Raw genomic sequence first — 20,256 nt, 5'->3', positions numbered from 1 at the left:
GCTTGGTCTGGTGCTGCTGCAGGTGCCGGTCCTTCTGGCACAGCTCCTTCTGCAACACAGGAGTCAGGGGAATCCACGTGAGTGAAGCTCACAGCCACCTCCCCAGGGCAGGGGATTGTGGCACCTGCATGGTGCCCTGCACAGTGTGTGTCCTCCCAGCCACATCTGAGAGCTGAGTGCCAGAGTTTGGGTTTTTTTTGGGGGGTTGTTATTGCCCAGAGTCCCCCTGCCAGGACCAGACAGCGCTCTCCCAGAGAAAACAGGTTCCTGAGGGATCAGCTGACAACCAGGTGGCTCAGCCTAACCTGACAGGCTTCTGCACAAGTGGCAGGCACTTATCAAGCAATCACAGAAAAAAAAAAAATATACTATAAAAACCTGTAGGCAGAACACAGAACATCCCATCCCTCCACCATCCTCACAAATACTCATCCATGACTGCTGTGGATAAGGAATAAGTTGCAGTGCCATTCCCAGAGGTGACACAAAAATAAAATAAAAAAGCGCCCAAAACCAAAGAGCCACCAGATGCTGCCCCCAAAGCCCCCAGGGAAGAGGTTCCATTACTTTGTACTCTGCCAGCAGCCGGTTTCTCTCCTCCAGCTTCCTCTGAAGATCAACCTGCAGGAGTAACACACACAGGTGTGAGACAGGCATTCCCAAACTGGTCATCCCTGCCCCTTGTGCCACAGGGTGACCAAACATCTGCAGAGTTCAAGGGAGCTGGTGTGGCAACACTTGGACAGGGCAGTCCCTCCCGTGTCCTCCTCCCTCCAGACACTGCCCATGGCCTGCCAAAATGCCACCTGCTCGCCCAAGGAGAAATGTAACTGCACTGAGAACATGGGGGAAAGCCCCTCCCTGTTTCAGCTGAAGGTCTGGGAGGTCAGGAAGTGGGAGTGAAGAGGGATCTCCATCCTCCCTGCTGGCCAGAGCAGTGTGTGCAGTTTGTGCTCTGCACAGACCTTTGACTGCACTGTCCCACCACCCCAGGAGCTCAGCCCTGTGGCTGCTGGAGCCCTCAGGGCCACCAAACCTCCTCCTAAAATAACCTCAAGCAGTGACTCACGTTCTGGTTGTGCAGCTCCTCCTTGTCCATGTTTGCTCTCAGCAGCTCCTGCTTCAGCTGCAGGACTGAAGCATCCTGCTGGATCAGCCTCTGCTGGAGGGCATCCTGGGGAAAGATGTCCTCTGTGGGAAGGTGCAGGGAGGGGAGAGACCCTGCCCTGAGGAGGGAGTGACCCAGGACAGTGGCCATAACACAGTGGGGCCACCCAGGGCTGCAGGAGAACAGGGGGTGCACAGACAGCACCCTCTTGCCCCAGAGTGCCTGCCCTGCCAACATCCCAGCTGTTAGGACAGAGGGATTTCTGTGCTTCAACCTGCACTTCCCACTCCAGCAGTGGCTCCCGTGGAAGGAGGCAGCTGTGCCTTTGGAGGGTGCTCAGCGCCCTCAGCTCCTGATCCAGCCACACCTCTGCAGCACCCAGAGGGCACAGGGAGGCCAATGTCAGCCCAGGACACGAGGACACTTAAGCTCTCAGTGTGACCTAGTTGTGCAGTGAAATCCTCTCCGGAGGGGCCAAAGTCAGGACTAATTCTGCACCTTTCACTCAGGGCCCGAGAGCTCCACCTTGGACAGCTACTGCTGTTTGCTCCCTCCCAGCAGCATGACAGGCTGCTCTAAAAATACCTCTGGCTCAGGAGTAGATTATCAGCGTTCACAACTCCAGAGGGAGGAACTGAACAGTTTCTGAGGAGGGCAAGGATTCCCCGGGCTCTTTTTCCTCGGCTGTCAAGAAGGAGTTCACTGGGGCAGTGCTGCTGTGTGCACCCCAAGGCACCAGGGGAAGGGGGAAAAAGAGCTTAGAAAACCAGGCAGATCTCATATTTTGTTTAAGAGAAACAGGAAGAAAAAGAGTGGAAATTTGAGCACAGTGCTACAGACAGAACAGAAACCAGGAAACCCAACTGCTTGTTCCTGCCTTGGGCCAGAAACAAACCCCAGGATCCCCCGATTCCAAGCCCCCCAACACACCTCCCTCCCCACTGGGACTCCTCAGAGGTGGATGGCTGCTGCTGGCCCCACTCATGGGCTGCAGGAGACACTAATGCTCTGCCAGTCATATTTGAAGTGTCCCCTTTCCTCACCTTTATCCCCTGCAGGTTTCGAGCTTCTTGTTTGTATTTCAGTAGCTCCTTCTGCAAAATGCAACACAATTTGATTAAATGGCATCTTGTCACCCCAAAGCCAGCGTCCCCCCAGTGTCTTCAGACACCTGCTGCTGAAAAAATAAAGCACATCCCACCTTTTCCCACAGATCCAAGAGCAGTTTTAATGAGTTACAAACGTGACAAATAGCTGAGCAGCTCCCTTAGCCCCTGCCAATAAAGTTCTGAGAAAAAAAAATGATTGCCTAGTCCCCCCAGATCTGTCCTTCAGGGCAAGACCGAATCCTTCTCCCAGCATCAGACACGGTCCCAGAGCTCTAACATAATATATCCCCTACATCATCCATCAGGTTGTCCACTCTGCTCTATCATCATCCCATTCCCCCTCCTTCCCCCCAAAAAAACATCAAACAGGACAGTCTGCAAAGATCTCTTGGCCCAAAACCTCTCTGCCCCTCCACCTGTTGTCCCTCCAACCTTTAGGTCTTGGTTTTCTTCCACACTCTGGTCCAGGCGACTTCGGATTATGATCTGGAGGCAAAACATCCCCGTTATTGTTGCTGGCAGCGCAGCTGGATGGGAGCTTTAGGTACAGAAATGTGCTCACCAGCTGCTCTTCAGGGCAGGCCCCACGTTCACAAAGCTCAAAGGACCCTTCCTGCTCGTCCTCAGGTAAAGAGCCATTGAGCAACAAAGCCTGGGAAAATAAAGGGGAAAGAAAGAAAAAAAAAATTCTCCTCTTCAGAGGTTTCAAAGGAAAAAATGATTGAGCTGCAGCTCTGGCCAAGAGTCATTCCTATCAGTCTCTAAACAGCTTCATTTTCCACTTCTGCTGACTTATTCCCCCTCAGAAATGAGCACAGTTTTTTTTTTCAGGAAGGAACAAGAAGGTTTACCCCCTGAGAAAGCTCTCCCAGAGGTCTCCCAGCCACTTCTCTTCCCCACAGGAAGACACCAAACAAGGGCAGCTCAGATTCAGGTTGCCAGGCACTGAAAGTCTGTCTCAGTTTCAGCACCACGTCAGACCCCCGATACTTCAGTCAAAACTCTCTCAAACTGGAGACTCTTGAGTATTGAGTAAGAGGAGGAAAATGGATGAATCAAATGCCATTTCTTGGCTGGTGACATCAACTGCCTGTCCCTGCTCCCAGTGCCAGCTGCTCACCCTCCCTGTGGAACACCCAGGGCTGGAGAAAAGGCCATGCCAGTGGGCACACAATGCAACCAGATTTTACCAGGGAACCAAGGAATGTTTTGGGGTTTTTTGTTTGGTTGTTTGTTTTTTTTTTTTGGGGGGGGGGGGGGAAGTTCTTTTGTGTCCTGCCCATTGTCCCCGAGCAAAGTGCCCGCCCAGCTGCCTGAGCTTCTCACACAGGCTCTGCTTTGTTTACTGGCACATAAATATTTACAATCCAGAGCCACTGGGGCTCCCAGCACGAATAGAAGGGGATATTCCTGAGAGAGTTCAGTGTCTTTGCCATATGGATCAGGGGCTTGGAGTCAAACACACTGGGCTGAGGGTCAGGGAGGGACTGCAAAGGGTCGCACAGATAAACAGTTGTGTGGAGAATGTGCCAAATATGATAGTTCAGCCTCGTTCGTGGGGAGAATGATGCAGGACCGTGACCCCTGATCAGCCCTGGGAATCTTGATTGATTTCCTGCCATCCCTTGTCTCCCTGCATTACTTCTGATCACAAATCACAGGGGGCTGCCCCGCTCTCTCGGGCTCTAACAAAGCTCCCCAGCACGTGGGAAAACAAACACTGGGGCATCTCCAGCCCCCTGCACAGCCCCAGCAGCACTGACAGCACACACAGGGCCAGCACAGCCCCACGGGACAGGGAACCCAAAAGCCAGGCACAGCCACCTTCCAAACACAGGCTCTGCTTTAGGCTCCCTGCAGTGCTCCCACTCTGACCTGCACTCAGTGCCCTCTGCCCTCCCCCAGCCCACCTCAATCACTGTTCATTAATATCACCGATTTTCAGTCTTCACAGCAATGGAACCTTCCTCTCTGCACACCCTTCCCTCTCCCTCCCTGCAAGGGAACACTGGCTGGGAAGAAAATCCATTACCTGCAAGCCCGAAATCATTTTTTTTGCTTCCTCCATCTCCTTTTCCAAGTGGTCCTGTTGTTCCAAAAGCTGCTCCTCCCATGAGTTCTCCAGGTAAGAGCCAGAGTTCCCTGCTTGCCACTCAGGCTGGAGATGGGAATCAGTCTCCTCTGGAAGAGAGAGATGGATGTGGCCACGGCAGACAGGTGAGCCCAGGAGATGAGCAAAGGGAGATGCTGCAGGTGCCTGATCTCAAGGATTTATGCCCCATTCTCACTGCAAAGTAAACTTTGCTGCACACACACATATCCCAGGTAACTCTGCACCTGGTTCCTGGAGATTTCAAAGCACAGGGCAGGGGAACAACGTGTGGCAGAAAAGCACCAACATCCCAGTGTCAGTGCAGGCAACCCCAAACCATTTCAGTCCCCGGGGAACTTCCCAGCAACTTTATCACCCAGACAAGCCCCAGCAAAGCTTTATCTGCAAGGTACCTGTTTTAGTTTCTGTTTCTTCAACCTGGAGGATCACAAGCCTCTCCTTCTCCTCTGACGGGGCTACAGTGGATTCACTCTTTGCACTGTGGACGGGGCTGGGTGATGTGAGGCTGCAGGGGAGAGGAGGAACAGCTGCTTTAGTGCTGGTCAGCACCACCCTCATCTCACAGTGATCTGCACCCTGGAGAGGCCTTTCACAAACCAAAGTGGCCATGTAACGTTTTTTTTCATGCCAGTGCCACAGCAAGCCAAGTGACAACCACAGTGTGTCCCTTCATTTTCCTTAACAGGATGTGAGTTTGAGGCTGACACCACAGAATCCAGACACTCACTCAGAAATAAATTTACTGCACACACCACAAGCTGACCAAAAAGCCACCCTGGTTTGCTTCCTCTCTTGCTCCAGCTTCCAGAAGCATCACTTCAACTCGAAATCCCAAGGGCAAAGTATTTCTCAGAGTCAGATCCCACTGACTCGTGTTCTTAGATTAAAACTACTTCAAAGTACCCACATATTTTCACTGGAGCCATCTCAGCTGACTGCCAGGGGTCAAGCAATCTTTTTTTTTTTTTTTTCCCCTCCAGAAATTCTTCCCAAGTGCATCACCCAGACAACACCAAAAGGTGGCTGAAGCTCAGTGACCCATTCAATGTACCTCGAAAGTTGGGGGAATTAATCCTTGTGAGTGTGAGCAGGAGTTAATTTTTCACCACCCCCCCCCCACCACCACCCCAACACAGAAACAAAAGGGCAGGAGAACAAAAAGAAAACACTGTGGAAATAATAGAATAGGTTTTAGAAAAAATAAAGAGGCTTCAGCAGCTCGCCTGTCTGCATCCTCCCAGCACTGCTGCTGCGTGTCCCACAGCTCCCACAGGAGGAGAAAAGCCCTGCAATAGAGATGGAAATGACTTGCTGCTCCTGCCTGCCCCACTCCCACGGCCAGGGGAGCCTCCTCCTCATTTATATTACAGACCTGCAGCCTGCTTTTCCTGGGCCCCCCACGTTAAAGGGAAGAGGAGTGCAAGGAAAAGAATAATCCTCTTTTCCTGGAAATCTCCAAGAGCTGCAGTACCTGTCCTTTCAGGTGGGTGCAGGACTGTTAAAGGGGTCCAGGTCACCTGGCTTTACCTTCAGGAATTTTAACTCCATCACAGCAGTCCCTCACCAGGCATATTTCCTTATACAACATCTGTAACCAGCTCCCTGCTCCTGCTCCTTGCTGAACGGGGGGCACAGCATAAAATTACGGGGTTTAAACTGTGGGGCTTTTTTATCTTGTCTGGAAGCCCAGGCAGTTCTGTGGGGTTTGCATTATGTAATGAGGCTCAGAGGAGAGGATGGAGCATTCACACAGCACAAGTGCAGGCAGGAAGCCCAGCTGATCCAACAGGGCCAGGAACTCCAGGAGGGATTGGATTTCACCTCCTTCGAGGAACAGATCTCAAAATTCCCCCTCCAATATTCTCAGCTGATGCTCCAGTGCCCTCACCCCGATATGGCTCTGCTGGTTCTCAGCCGTGCAAAAAAAGACGAAAGGATGAGCTGCCCTAGAAAAACACCACCAGCAACTGTTGGGGGAGAAGGTGCTGACACAGGGGTGGGCGAGGGCAGGGAACTAGAGAGGATGAGAAACGAGGGGATGTGAGCCTGGAAACAGCATTCTCCTCTTCCAAATCTGCCTCTCTTGGCAGTGGATCCACATTCCAGAGCCAATGTAAGGCACCCCAGGTGGGTTAAGCAGTCCCCACGGGTCTGCACAACACGGTTTTACACTCCCATGTCCACAGCCCCTTTTCCAGGCAGTTTTCCTATTTTAAAGGGATGCTCAGATGGCATCAATAAGCCCCCAAACGTGCCAAGCAGCGACAGAACCAGCGGCAGGTGAAGCAGCAGCACAGGTCAGGCTGCCCCATCCCCTCACCAAGTTAATTCTGGAAACACACAGGTTTTGTGCCAGTCAAACCCACCAAAGAACAAAACACCCCCTGCTGTAACTCGCTCTTTAAAGTACACAACCATTCACAGGAGAGCACACAGAAATAACTGCTGGGAAGTTAAAGCTGTTCAAGACACATTCACGATGCAAACTGTTCCACTTTATTCCTTTTACCACCTGGCCCCTTAACCCACATCCCTTCTCCCCCGGGCCCCGGAGCTGCCGGTGCCTGCACGGCCAAGGCTGGAGGGCACCGGCCCCGAGTTCTCACCCCTAAATAAACGCCCCATCCCCGCTGTTCCAAACCACAAGGGCCACAATCGCTCACCATTTGACCTGCTTCCCTCCCATGATCCCACTTTAACCTCTCGCCTCACAGGATCCGTTTCCCCGGGAGCCTCAGGATGCTGGATGCAGGCATGCCTTGTCCCTGATCCAGTGCTGGGGAGGAGGGGGGAGGACGCCAGCTCCTGTCAAACTACTGGAGAAAGGTCTGCGAGCCAGAACGCTGGAAAAAATCGCGGCAGGAACCAAAAAAAAAAAGGAAAACCACCAAAAGGGAAAAAAAACCCTCAGGGTCTCGGCAGGAACGGCAGATCCGCAGCCCCCACGAGCGGGTGTGATTCCGGAGTCAGGGGATTCTGCAGCCTGGGCTTGGCTCCCGCTGCTCTGCCTCTCGGCTTGTTATTCTCCCTCCCTCGCCGCTGCATCTCGCTCAGCCGCACAGCCGCTCGTTTTCCTCCCCGGGGCTGCCGGGGGTGTTTCTCAGCCCATCCTGCCCTCTCCAGCCTCCGAGCATCTCCCGCGGGTCCCGCCCGGGGGAAGGGGCTCCCGCCAGCCCGTGGGTTCCCGGCGCTTCCCAGCCTTGGCTGCGGGCTGGGCAGGCAGCTCTTCCCAGCCTCAGGAAAGGCTTCCCCTTCCTCGCTGCCTCAGCTCCTCTCCCTCCCGCTGTCACACGGGCTGTGCGAGCATCAGCCTTTCTCCGAGCCCGGCTCGGGGTGGGGGAGGGAATGCTGGTGGGAAGGGGAGGGGAGAGGGAGGTGGATGGGTGAGGGACTCGGCAGCCTGGGAATCATCTGATTTTGGCAAATTTTCCATGAATCATTTCCGATCGCCTTCGCTTATTGGAGGGTTTGTCTCTGGGAATTCTGTTATTGAGGCTGGGAGGTCTCCGAGTGAGGAGTTAATGCAGGAAGAAGCTGCCCTGGGATCAGATGGAGGGGGGGGGTGGCTGCACTTAATAACCACATCTCTCACTAATCAAAGACCATCTTGATTCTCTCAACCAGCTCTCATAACTAAACTAGAGCATTTCTCCCTGGAAGGGAACAGAAAGCATCTTGTTTTCATCATGCAGAGCCTGGTGTCAGCAGAGACATCCCTGGGAGCTGGAGGGAACACTGCTCCCAGTTTTGGGGTAAGCACTGATCACTTCTGTCAGGATTCCTGCAGCATTCTGTCTTATCAGCAGTAACATCACCACTGCCTGGTGGGCAGAGAATTCGTGACGCGATGGGGGGAAAATAAACCCCCGTGATTTATAGGATGTGCAGAGAAATCCTCACTGGCAGCCAAACCCCAGCCACACGTGGGCCAACAGCACTGCCTGACAATGCCTGAGGGGGGTGGAAGAGCAGATAAAACATTTACCCCAGCCCCCTTAAACTGCAGGATGGGGAGGGAGCACCAAGTGACAACCCCTGCCCCACTGAGATCCCAGTCCAAGAGTCAACGCCAAGGTCCTGTGACACTGGCCACGAAATCCTGTTGCCAAGCCCGGAATTTTTGCATCTCCCCTGGAACAACAGCCTCAAAAGCACGCTGCTGACATCATGTGGAGGCACTGGTCCAGTACTGGCTCGCTGGGAGCCCCACGCTCCTCCAAATGGCTATTTATATACATGCCCTCAGTGATACACAACGAATTCAGGGCATAAACGCAAACTCTCGTGGTTTTTCTCCTCTGCTGGGCCAAGCAACCTGAATTCCCAGGTAACACAGAGAATTATTACTGTGGAGAATAAAAACCAGCCTGGAAAACCCTGTGGGGAGATCCTGCCTGCTGAGGAGCCCTCAGAAGCAATCTGTCCTTGGAAAATTAACCCCTCGCTCCCACACAAACCGGAGGGGGGATAGCTGAGACACCCAGGGGAACACCCAGGCAGGAGAAGGAGACAGCAGAGCAGAGCTGGGTTCCACTGGGAACAGGAAACTGTGAACCAAAGAGCTGCAGCTCTGCCCTCACATCTGCTCCAGATGGGATTGAATGGAGCAAAGCACCATATCCAGAGGGAGCTCCAGAGTGTTCAGTAACACAGCCCTTTGTCTTAGTTTCTTGTTCTCTGGGGGAAAAGGGCTCTCCTTGGCTCTGAAGCTGGGTCAGCTCCCCCACAGGAGTAGTTTATTCTTTGAAAGCCATTTCAGCTCTCCCACATCCACTCTCTCTCCCATATCCACGAAAACAGTGGCAGCAGACCACCTCACGTGGCCCCCAGCTTGGTTCCTGAGGCTTCATCCTGCAGACTGGGCAGACACAAAATTCTGGGAATGCCCCTTTCCATCAGGAACACCCAGCTGATGGCGATAAGGGACCAGCACTTTAGGGAATGTCACAAAAGGACACCTCTTGGCAATAAAATGCCTTACCTGGAGGAGTGGGACTCGTGTGGCACGTTCTGCTGCCCCTCATACTGCTGCACCAGTGCCCGGACACTCCAGTAGGGATTTTCAATCTCCTCATCCATGCTGCTGTTTCTGCAGGCAATAATCACACAGTGAGGAAAGCCTTGTCTGCCAGGAACAGAAATTCTTCTTGTCTCCAAGAGGGAAGGTAGAAAAACTGATGAAAGGAAGGGGAGAAGGAGGGGACAGCCAGGAAAAACACCAGTTCTCCTGTCAGGGATCCCCATCCCATCTTCTGGGTGCGAGGGGAACACAGGCCCTGCCCTTTTAAACTCACCCAAAATTCTGTGACTAAAAAACCACACAAGCTCTGGGAAGGCAAGGCAAAGAGCAGTTTGCAGGCAGCACAAGGACTGGCTTTGCTCAAGAGCTCCTGGTCCAAGGCCTTTGCAAGATAAACCTTTAACATTTAGTTTTGCAACAAAATATCCCATTTCAACCTCATTTCCAAACTGCTTCACGGGCTCTCCCTTGAGCCGGTATCATATGAGCAGGTGACCTTCAGCTGTGCAAACTGAACCCTCAACAGACCTTCTGGCTTCCAGTTAAATGTCACTGCTATTATTATTATGATAATGACCATAATAACGTACAACAGCACCTTTTGCAGGTGGTTAAATGTGGAATGGAACTGCCCATTCCCTGTGTAGGTGGATCATCTCCCTCCAGCATCAACAGAGCTCGGCACACAACACCCTGAATCCAGCTGGAGCAGTGGGGGTAACGCTGGGATGGACAGCAGGGTGAGAAGCCAGGATGGGCTTGTACAGAGTTCTCAGAGCCTCAGGTTGGGGTGTAACTGCTCCCAGATCCCCGAGCAGCACCTGGAGCTGAGACTTTCCCGGAGAATACGAGAATATCTCCAAAGAGACAGCTCCAAGGGCATTGTGCTCAGTGGGAAAGCCAGGCAGCACAGTTCCCTCTGCCTTGGCCAGAACTCACTGTTCTCTTCTGGTGAGACAACAGGAGATCCAGCTGTTCTTTTGCTGTAAAAGCTGAGAAGAGCTGGGATCCCTGCGGTGCCTCCCGAGGCGGCCAGACCGGGTCAGGGCACCGTTTGGGTGCGGGACAGCAGTGCCAGCTTGCACAGCGGGGCCGCCCTGCCCCAGGGGCTGTCAGGACATCCATTCCCAAGGGTGTGTGTGCAGCTGTTCACCCCCAGGAGCAGGGGGCAGCTCCTCACCGGTGCCTGTGGCGGAACACGTCCCGGCCGGAGTGCAGCACGTCCTGCCGGACCTCGGCCAGGGCAGCCACTGCCCCCTGGGCCATGGCAGCGGCAGAGCGGGGCCTGTGGCTGCCCGTGGGCACTGCCCAGCCCTTCCCCGCCACGCCAGCCCCGCTGGCACCCGCGGCCCTCCCGGAGCCCGGCTTGAAGTGGGCGGCCAAGGCCAGGATCAGCCTCATGGTGGACTTCAGGTTCCCGTCGACGATGTCTGCAAAAACGCAAGCAAAGCCGAGGTCAGCGTCGGGAGGTGCCCCCGGCGAGCGCTAAACCCTGCAGGAGCACTGGTGCTCAGCTCTGCAAAGTGCCCCTGCCACCCACCCGGCACAGGTTTAACGCTCCGAGCCCTCCCTGCGTGGCCATTTCCAGCTCGTAATTCCTGAGCGCTCCCTGGGGAAGCACAGCGGGTCCTGCAGCCTCGCCACTGCCCCAGCAGTGGCTTCTGCCAGCTCACAAGGGCTTCCTTCCTTTAGAACACACAGGACCAGAGAGCAGCAGCGTGTTTCTTCGGTGGCAGCGCCTTGCAAATGTTAATTGTTTTAATGGCACTCCCCCAGCCTCCAGACCAGCTCACACACACTGATCTCGTGGCAGAGCTCAGCCACTCTTCCAGACTAAGGTTTTCCAAAACAGTGTAGTCAACTGAGGTACACAGAGCCCTGACCAAACCCAGCCACAGACATGTGACTGTGCACTGGGTCTCCTCCTTAATTTACAGGCTGTGCAGAGCAGTGCCCTGGGCTCCCAGTGAACCAGAAACATGTTCCTATAGAAAAGCAGGTTTACATGTCCTTGTAGTGAAAGATTCCTGGTCTGTATTCCTCATTGCACCAACATCTGAGCTTCTGAGTGCTCAGCAGCAGGACAAAAGGCACTTTTTTTCTTTCCAGTGCACTGTGCTGATACCACTGTCCTCCAACCCAAAACCTCCAGTGGACCACAGGGGACAAAACCCCAAAACTCCCCCACAAACTAATACGTGAATCCACTAATACATTATCAGTTTGGTATAAAACGAAGACAGAAAGAGGCTCTCAGCAGCTCAACCCCCCTGTGCCACCCCCAGGGCCAGGTACCTTTAGCTGATGTCTGGTGCATGCGGATCTTCTTGGATGCCACAAACTGTAGGACTTTCTCCACATTGTCCCTCATCTCCTGCTGGCTGGTGGGGTTGGCCTCAATGCCACTGAGCTTCTCACCAGCTAAAGGAGGGGAAAAAGCTTTTTCAGAGGGGAACTGAAGCGCTTGGTACCATCAGAGGAGCAGCTGTGGGTGCAGGGACTGATGTGATCTCCTGTCTGGGCACTGCAAGAGGCACATGTGGCTTCTTGTCCTGCTTACAGGGCACCCAGTGCCAGGGATAAGGGGGTTGGAGACTGTACTGGGTTTATTTTAAGGTGGGAATTCATATTGCCTGACAGGTTTCAGCACATCTGCTGTAACTGCCCCTAAAACATGAGGGCTTGGATGGAACTGCATTTATGATCTGCTTCCTTTGGGAGTCCCTCCCCGCCAGCCCCTCAAGCTCTGACACCATCAGCAACATCTGCCAGGGTTCCTGACAGCTGCCAGGGTCAAGGCAGCCCCTTCCACACCAGAGCCACAACTGCAGGGTGAAAAACAGAGCCAGATGGCATCACTGACCCACAATCTCAATGAGCAGAGCCAGGGTGACTCCATCCCGCAGATCCTGTCTCAGGTCCTGCACTGGCTTTGCTGCTGGCTTCTTCTTCAGCTGGGAATTCACCCAGGCCACATATGCCTGGAGCTGGTGCTGAAAATAGAAAGCACAAACGCCTGCACGTCACGGCCGGTTCAGGGCAAGTCACACAGCCCTCAGTTCTCCCTTTCATCTCCGGGGACCTCGGGCTTCTGCCCTTGGGAACGAACACCAAAGGTCTCTGCTGGGCACTGAGTGACATCACTGCGTGCTGGGGGGGCAGCTCAGCCCACCCCAGGACAGGGAGAGCAAGCAGAGAGCAGGACAGGACTCCTGAGCTGAGAGAAGAGCTTGTTGTGTCCTTCGAGGGTGTCGTCCCCTCCTCTGTGGTGCCGCACTTTGCTCACCCACAGCACTCGCTGTCCCAGCCAGGCTGTTCTCACCCACTTCCCAGGGAAGCAGAAACCCCACAGTGCAGGAACAAGGAGCAATCCCCCACTCAACTCTGCCAGGACGGATCTCCTGGGTGGGACAGCAGCCTCCCTCCACAGCACTCCCAGGAGGGTGCCCTGGGTGCCCCTTCCCAGGGCTCTGGGTGCTGCCAGGGAAGCCAACTCAGGTTCCTGGGCAGCACAAAAACCCATCTGGCACAACTGACCACGAGGCAGAGAGAGGATTGAAATGACCTTTCCCTTTCCACCCCACCCTCTGTGACCCTTCCACGGCCAGCAGGGCTGCTGGTGACACTGAAATCCCTCTGGGCAGGGCTGGAGTGGGACATGGAGGGTAAACAAACTGATCCACTGATGGGATTACCTCTCTTTTCACTAAGCTTCCCATTATTGTGCCGATGCAGCAGGTTTTAAGTCCCCCTTCCACGTTATCTCAGCAACGCCAGAGTTTATGCTTTTACAGCCCATCAAAGTCACAATCTGGTCACAGCTTCACTCTTAATTATCCTGACATAGGAAATCCAGCTTTAATCCCCCATGGCTCGCTCTGCTGGCTCAGAAAGGTGCCTGGACCTGCGTTCAAGTGAGTTCTGCTCACTCAGCAGGGCTGCAGAGCTGGGAGGGGACACGGGCTGGGGGCAGCCTGCTGGCTTTGGGGGCAAAAGGCAGCAGAAGAGGCAGACCTGAGGCAGGTTTGCCGGAGCAGACAGCACAGGTCTTTTGTTTTCTGCTTTTCCAAACCATTTCACAAACTGGCACCAATCCCACGAGGACACAGCCCCTCCCAGCCCACGGAAAATCGGCAGGTTTTGTAGGATTCTTTATGGCCCTTCCACTCAGACACTCCTGCCTCATTTAAAGGAAAAAAATAAAAAAGACCCTTTCACTAGGCAGCTTGTTTTCTGCTCCTTTTCTCAGAGCATTCTTCATGCATTCATAAGGAAGCGTTTTTGGCAAGCTTTTAGTGTCTGTCTCTTAAAAGCACGAAGAGGTTGTCGTTGTTATTATAAGAAAAAAAAAGTCATTCCCAAATCCCAGGGCATTTACATTTTAAACTCGGGGTATTAAAAGGAGGCTTTTGAGGCAATGGAATATGAAAGTCACCAGTACAAAGTAATTTCCTACCAGTGACTGCTGGGACTCTGCAGACTTAAACTTCATTACCAGACTGACTCTGTTGTTCTGGTTGGTTGGTTTGGGGATTTTTCCATTAAAGCATAATATTTTCCTGCAGAAGTTCAGACAGTTGGACTGATCAGCATTTCCTAATTTTGCATCCAAAGCCTAGAAGCTCCAATGACTTTAGCAAGAGGCTTGGATTGCTGCAGAGCTGAAAAAATCCAGGGAGCAAGCTGCCCCTTCTGGCAGCTGAGGCGAGCACGTGGCTGAACTTCCCCAGAAAATAAGAGACATAAAAGTTTAGTGACCTAAAAGTGGCAAAGTGCTGTTAAATGCACGAGGGGACAAAGCCCCCCCAAGCTGCTCAGCAGAACCCCCAGTGGCAGTTTTTAAGCTGGAGAGTCAAAAATGCTTTTGCTTCCCCCTCCTCTGTGGCCTCCCCATCAGCTGGGTGGTGACACTGAGGGTCACACCTTCAACACAAGCACAGGGCCTGGATCCTCAGCCACAGCTCCAGCTCAAGGAATCAGAGCCCTTAAAAAAAAGGTTGGGAGCAAACAAGGAGGTGGATAACACACCCCAAAAGTGTTCCTCCTCTCCTGTGCCAAGGCTGTGCCCACTTCTGCCTGCCCTCCTGCTCAGTCAGATCTCACACTTGCCAGGGCTCACAATGCCCTGCTCCTCACTGGCATTTCTCTCAAAACCAGGATTTTCCAGAGGAAAACCAGCCTAGTGTAAAGTTTACCATACAGAACACACATTATTAGGATTATGGGGGAGTTAACCTTAATCCTGTTTACATTAACACAGCTTTGTGTTCCAAAAAAAGCCACATTTACCTGTACCTTGCCACTTTGGATCTCTCTTGCTCTGAGCACCACCCTGAAGTGGTTCAGCCCTCCTGGCTACAGGAACACAGCCCTGGAGGTCAGGAGCAAACATCTCTGTGCTCCCAATTCACAGCCAGGGGATAAAGTTCATTTTCACCTCTCTGGGATTAAGGTATTGCACCTGTTGATGTTGGGCAAGTCTTTGTCCCTGGATAACATCATTCTTTAGCCCTATAACACCCTCTGCCTCTGGACACAGATAACTCCTCTAAATTGATGTGATGAACTTGAATCTCTCCTTATCACCGAATCTGGGGAATAATCCTGCTGGAATAACATTTCTCAGGATCTGTGCTTCTCCTTTATCCTCTGTCAGGGACAGTGGCCCAGCCCCAGGTCTCACCAGGTCAGCAAGAACAGCCCTCGTGCCACGGGGCTGGTCCCAGGATGAAAGGCTGTCAGTGTTCCCTCTGCTCAGAGCACTGGACCAAGTGTCTGCAGCAGCCTAATTGCTGTCCAAGGCCTTGTGTGATTTCTAAGCTTTCTGGCATTACCTTAATTAGACGGGAGCTGTAATTTTCCACCCGCCGTTCCTCCGGTTCCGTGATTATTTTTGTCATTGTTTGGGGAGGCCTTTGCAGAAGCAAGAGAACAAAAACTCACGAGCAAAGAGAACGTTCCTCCCTGCTCTCAAAGCCAGCAGAAGGTTTCTTCTTTCCCCCCCCCCCCCTAAAAATTGCTGCCTAAATGTGATTCAGGCTGTTCAACGCGTTGAGGCAGCTCCTGATGGGCCAACAGTAACACCCACCCAGTTATGACCAGGGTGATGCCAGGACAACCAGCAGCACCCACAGGGCTCCTCTTCCATAAAACTCTTACTTGAAAGCAGAAGTTGTTCATTCCCAGCTGCCCAGCAGGACAGGGAAATTTCTGACTGCAGAGTTTTCCACGTGTTTCACACCCATTAACAGGCTCAGTTCCATTCCAGCTCCCTAAATTATTTCTACCACCTGGATTTTCACCTCTTGTAAAGCCAACAGCAGCCATGCTCCGTTCCAGAGGCATCCAGCTTCCAGGACAGGATGAAGTCATTCCTACCTGGGCCTAAACACAGTGGTATTTCATTAATTTCGTGTTGTGAAAGAGCTTGGTGCTGCAAATGCCAGACCCTGGACCAGCAGCACCACTCAGATCTGCAGGGGTTCTGCTCAGCAGGTATTTGAGGCCCTTTTCCCACCCAGGCAGGGTCTGTGTGCCAGCACACAGGCAAAAATACAGGCAAATACTGGCAAAAAAGCTGAGCCACAGGGGAGCTCTGACTGTGAACTGCCAGGGCTTTGGAGCACATGATTCACCCTGAATTATCCAATGGTTTCCACTACACCCAAACACAGTCCAAGGTCTGTCAAAACAAGCTGCACTGAGACATCCCCTGATGCCCTGGGAAAGAAAAGGAGCATTGTTCCTTCTCCAGCAGGATGCACCCCCAGCCCTGAGCAGGCAGGGAGAGGGGCTGAGCACAGGCTGGGACTGATTGCTCAGGGATTCCTGCAGGAAAGGACCTTCCAGCTGAAGGACAGGGGAAGGGACACCCCTTGAGGCTCCCTGAAGGGCACTAAAAGGCACATTTAGGACACAGGCTCTTTTCTTCCCTCTGCCAGAGACTTGCTGTGAGCGTGGCAGCCTCAGCTTCCATCCAGAGAGCAGCTGTAGTAATTTTTATGTTCCTTGTAAAATGGTTTGACAGCAAGAAATCTGTGGGTGTGACTGTGCAGATGCTCTGGAATACACCCTGCCAAGGGAAGGCCAAGTAATAGCCTGGCTTACACATCCAGGGGACCTCAGGCAGGGATTGAATCCCAACTGCTCCACCCCTAATCCTATAGAACAGCAAATACATCCTTCCCTGGCTGGCCAGCCACAAGGCTGGGGGGGAAAACTTGCTGTGAATTCCTGCTGGAGCCAAACAAATGCCTGCTGGAGCACATCTGTGTGTGAATGGAGGAGTGGGCAGCCCCAGCTGTGCTCTCTGATGCCTCTGGTCAAGGCTTAGCAGAATTACAGCCCAACAGACAACCTGCAAAGGTTCAGATGGTTCTTCAGACCCAGTTTTGACCTGTTGCAGCCTGACCATCCCGTGGCTTCAGCAGCGCAGAGAGGCTGTGAAACCCCGAGGTGTGAAACCCTGAGGTGTGAAAACCCTGCCAGTCACAGCAACACCGAGCTGATGTGAGATGAGGCTCAGCCCTGCTGTGCAAAACAGCAGCTTCCCCAAAGGGCTTTGTGTGTTCTGGGGGACTCACTGCCACGGGGAGCATTCAGTTATGGGCTGGTCCTGAAGGGCTGAACGGGATGAGGGAGCCAGAAGTCAAAACAGCTCTCCCTGGTGAATCCTATTAGCCAGAAATAGCACTCCCTGCACGGACAGGGCTGCTGCAAGTTCCTGGTGCTGGGCTCACGGCAGCAGCAGAGCCCTTTTTATCACAGATCAGGATGTGGCAGCCGGGGGAACAGGAGGGCTGCCAGGGCCAGGCCAGCAGCAAGTCCTCACTGCCAGAAAACAACTCCAGCCAGAAAAGCAAACCAAAACCAAACCCAGGGCAAGGAGGCAGGGTGGCATCTCATCAATTCACGTCCCCCGAGGGGTACAGCAAACCTTGGGGAGAGAAGGGGAGAGACTGTGTGTGGGGGAAATCAGGAATTACCCAGTGCAGACGCCACTCAGAGAGGAGGAACCCTCTATTTGATGGAAAATACTCCCTGAAGCACTTGGTTAGGGGCTGTCTGGTGAGAACAGGGGAGAGAACACAGCCCTGCCTGCCCTGAAGCACTTCCTGGGGAGCAGCAGCTCTCACCTACAAACGGGTAGGTATTTCCACTTCCAGGCAGAGCCTTGGCTGGTAACCCTGGACTTCGCTTTGCTGCTGTTTGGAGACCCTGATTTCAAACCAAACCCGGGCTCCTGAAAATTCCCTGCCAGCACATCCTCTCTGGAGTGGATTGTTTGTTCAGGGTGATCTCCGGGGGAGGGGTGGTTGCAAATATCTATTTTAAATTACTCACTGCACACAAGCAACCACATAATTAAATCTGCAGGAGGAAACGATCTTCCGACTCGAACGGGAGAAGGCATGTTATTGTTAAAACACAGGCTCAGCGATGCCTTGGAGCTGTCAGGGCAGTTTGTGACACAGTCCTCTTGTGCCCCATCTGTTTTAGAGAACTGGCAGCAGAAGTGTCAACACGTACCTCAAATAAATTGCATTTCCCTGAGGAGGGAGAACAGGCTGAGGCCACATGGCCAGAGTCTCTGCAGAGGAGACCCCGCTCTCTGTGGTTCCTTTCATTATAAACTGCTGCTTTTAGCAGCCACACGGCCCCGTGGCACCATCCAGCTGTGGCACTGAATTATTTATCTCAGAGGAGGGTGAGAGCCTGGCAAACAGCAGGGACACAGCTCCAAGGCAGGGCAGCCCCTTCATGAGCCAGGGAGTGATGCCCAGGGGGGGCTTCCCTTCAAACATCAAACAGACCCCCCTGCCTGGGTGCTGCAGGTGACAGGGCCCGCGGGGTGTTTTGGCCAGGGGCTCTGGGAGGGGGATGCGCTGAGGCTGCAGCTTGCAGGGCCCCCTTTACAAGCTGTGACTGGAGAAAACATCAGTGCCACATGGCCTGTGGAGCACAACAGGCCTGGGCTGCAGAGGGGACGAGCACAGGGCATTCTCCAGCCCTAATTACGAGGTAATTGGGCTGCCTGGGGTGGCTCTCGCTCAGGAGGGTGGGCAGCGAGGGGGCTAACAGTGCAAAGGAACAAAAGGAACTTTTGCCTTTTGGAAACCTCCCAGGCGTGGATTATTGAGCAAAACTGGTGAGATGGAGTCACACAGTCAATACCCCTGGAGAAACAGGGCCATGCCAGGCACGTGTAGGGATGCACCTGAGCTCTGCACACCCCCAGGAGCTCGCTCAGCAGCTCATCTGTGGGCTGAATGCAACTTTTGTTACAGGCTGCAGCGTGTGCTGTGGCAGGGAGTGGGACACACCAGGGGGAATCTGTTTTCACGGGGGGAGAGGGGCGTTTTTCTCCCCAGCTGGGTAAAACCAGACAGCCGGGGTGGGGCCGGCACTGAACGTGGCTGTTCCCTGTCCCCTTCATTAACTATACCGTGTTAATTATTAGTACACAGGGCACTATGAGTTTATGCCTGAGCAGCATCTGCTGCCCTCGAGCACAGGAAGTGTGAGCCTGAGCTAAAACAAGCCCTTTGCTGGCTGAGGGTGAGACGGATGCTCTGTGGAGGAGGGGATGGAGCATTTCCAGCTACCCTGGGCGATCAAAGGAGACCCCGGGCCGAGCTCAGAAGCTCAAGTTTCCCCCCCCTAGTTTGTTTTCCCCGTGGAGCCCAGCAGGGATGTTCGTGCCCCGTGAGCTCCGCAGGGAGGAGGAATCACCCAACACCAAACAAAACTCAGCGCTCTGAGAAAAAAACACCCCAAGAGACTGTCCCTGCTCCCGAGCGAGGAGGCAAACGGCAGCCACTCTTTAGTTCCAGCAAAAGCCCCCCAAATTTTTCTCCCTTTTCAGCTTTCCAGCGTGTTCTGCCCTGGTATTTTGTGCTGAGTCCATGAAGACCCCAATTCTTTGTGCACCTCAAGGAGGGAAATCACACTGTAACACCCCCCCCCCCCCCCAGCTACAGGATTCCCACGTCTGGAACTGCTGCTTCTCCTTATTTTATGATTTATTACCCTCCTAACGGCAGAATAAGCAAATAAAGAAACACTTTAAGAATTACATTTTCCCGACCAAGCTGAATTTCAGCCCCGTGGAGGTTCAACTTACAGCAAAAGATGGGGAGGGAAAAAAACACCAAACCACCCCGCCAGCCTGCTCTTTGTCAGCCTCTCCCGAGAAATGTGAGTCCACAAAGCAGATTTACAACCTTCAGACTCGCAGACATCGGGAGAGGAGTCAGTTCCACACAGCAAACCACCCCAGCAGTTTGTATTATTTACTGGTACCACAGTGAAGCAACTGGGGAGGGAATAAAAACTCCGGGCTGAAAGCACCCGAAGTAAAACTGCCACAAACGGCTCAAAAATAAAATAAAATAAAAAGCAACAAACAAACAAACAAAACCCAAACAACCCTATTGGCGAATTGAATTCGAATGATCGGCCGCGGTTCAGAGCAGAGCTGAGCACCACGGAAGGCTGTGCTGCCTCCACTCAGCAGAATTTCCACTCCTGGTCCCCCTTCTCCTCCGCTCCCTCGGAGCGCGACAACCCCTGCGAGAACACGCGGGGAAGCGAGGTTTGGGGGACCTGGATTTTTTTTTTCTTTTTTTTTTTTTTCTTTTTGTTTTTACCTCTGTGAAGCCCTCCTGCAGAATATCCAGCAAACTGCCCCTGGCCAGGCAGGCGAGCATCGTCCTGCGGGAGCCCACGGGCGGGCGAGGCTCTCAGGGGACGCGGGGCAGCTCCGGGCGCCTCCTCCTCCTCCTTCTCCTGGCAGAGACAAAGGCTCGGAGCTCATGGGGGACCGCTCTCATCGTCCCATATGTGCAGGGCTCGGGGCTCGGCGAGAGTTGAGCCAAAGTCAGGGCTCGCAGTGGGCATGCCCGGG

At 53.4% G+C, this 20,256-nt stretch overlaps 1 protein-coding gene across 3 annotated transcripts in view; it reads right to left on the bottom strand.

Moving 5' to 3' along the window:
- The window catches only part of DIXDC1 (DIX domain containing 1), a 28,678-nt gene extending 8,430 nt beyond the window's left edge, over positions 1-20,248 (bottom strand). For 2 of the 3 annotated variants that reach the window (XM_027899683.1, XM_027899684.1), the window contains exons 1-12: positions 20,000-20,248; positions 12,214-12,343; positions 11,646-11,771; positions 10,531-10,780; positions 9,312-9,419; positions 4,723-4,835; positions 4,250-4,398; positions 2,780-2,869; positions 2,650-2,703; positions 2,152-2,202; positions 1,070-1,174; positions 568-621 (exon numbers count right to left, since the gene is read on the bottom strand). In XM_027899683.1, coding sequence (XP_027755484.1) covers positions 568-621; positions 1,070-1,174; positions 2,152-2,202; positions 2,650-2,703; positions 2,780-2,869; positions 4,250-4,398; positions 4,723-4,835; positions 9,312-9,419; positions 10,531-10,780; positions 11,646-11,771; positions 12,214-12,343; positions 20,000-20,059 — 1,290 coding nt within the window. In that variant the 5' untranslated portion in view covers positions 20,060-20,248. Of the gene's footprint in view, positions 1-567; positions 622-1,069; positions 1,175-2,151; positions 2,203-2,649; positions 2,704-2,779; positions 2,870-4,249; positions 4,399-4,722; positions 4,836-6,993; positions 7,162-9,311; positions 9,420-10,530; positions 10,781-11,645; positions 11,772-12,213; positions 12,344-19,999 lie in introns of those variants that run through there. The other variant, XM_027899686.1, reaches the window with a different exon arrangement.
- Between the last annotated feature and the right edge of the window lie 8 nt (positions 20,249-20,256).

This window comes from Empidonax traillii, unplaced genomic scaffold, assembly GCF_003031625.1.
Source record: "Empidonax traillii isolate 1590-97213 ecotype Southwest subspecies unplaced genomic scaffold, ASM303162v1 scaffold683:size364172, whole genome shotgun sequence".
In the NCBI taxonomy this organism is placed as follows: domain Eukaryota; kingdom Metazoa; phylum Chordata; class Aves; order Passeriformes; family Tyrannidae; genus Empidonax; species Empidonax traillii.
The sequence above is the reverse complement of the archived record's forward strand: the minus strand, read 5'-3'. Positions and strand labels throughout refer to the sequence as shown.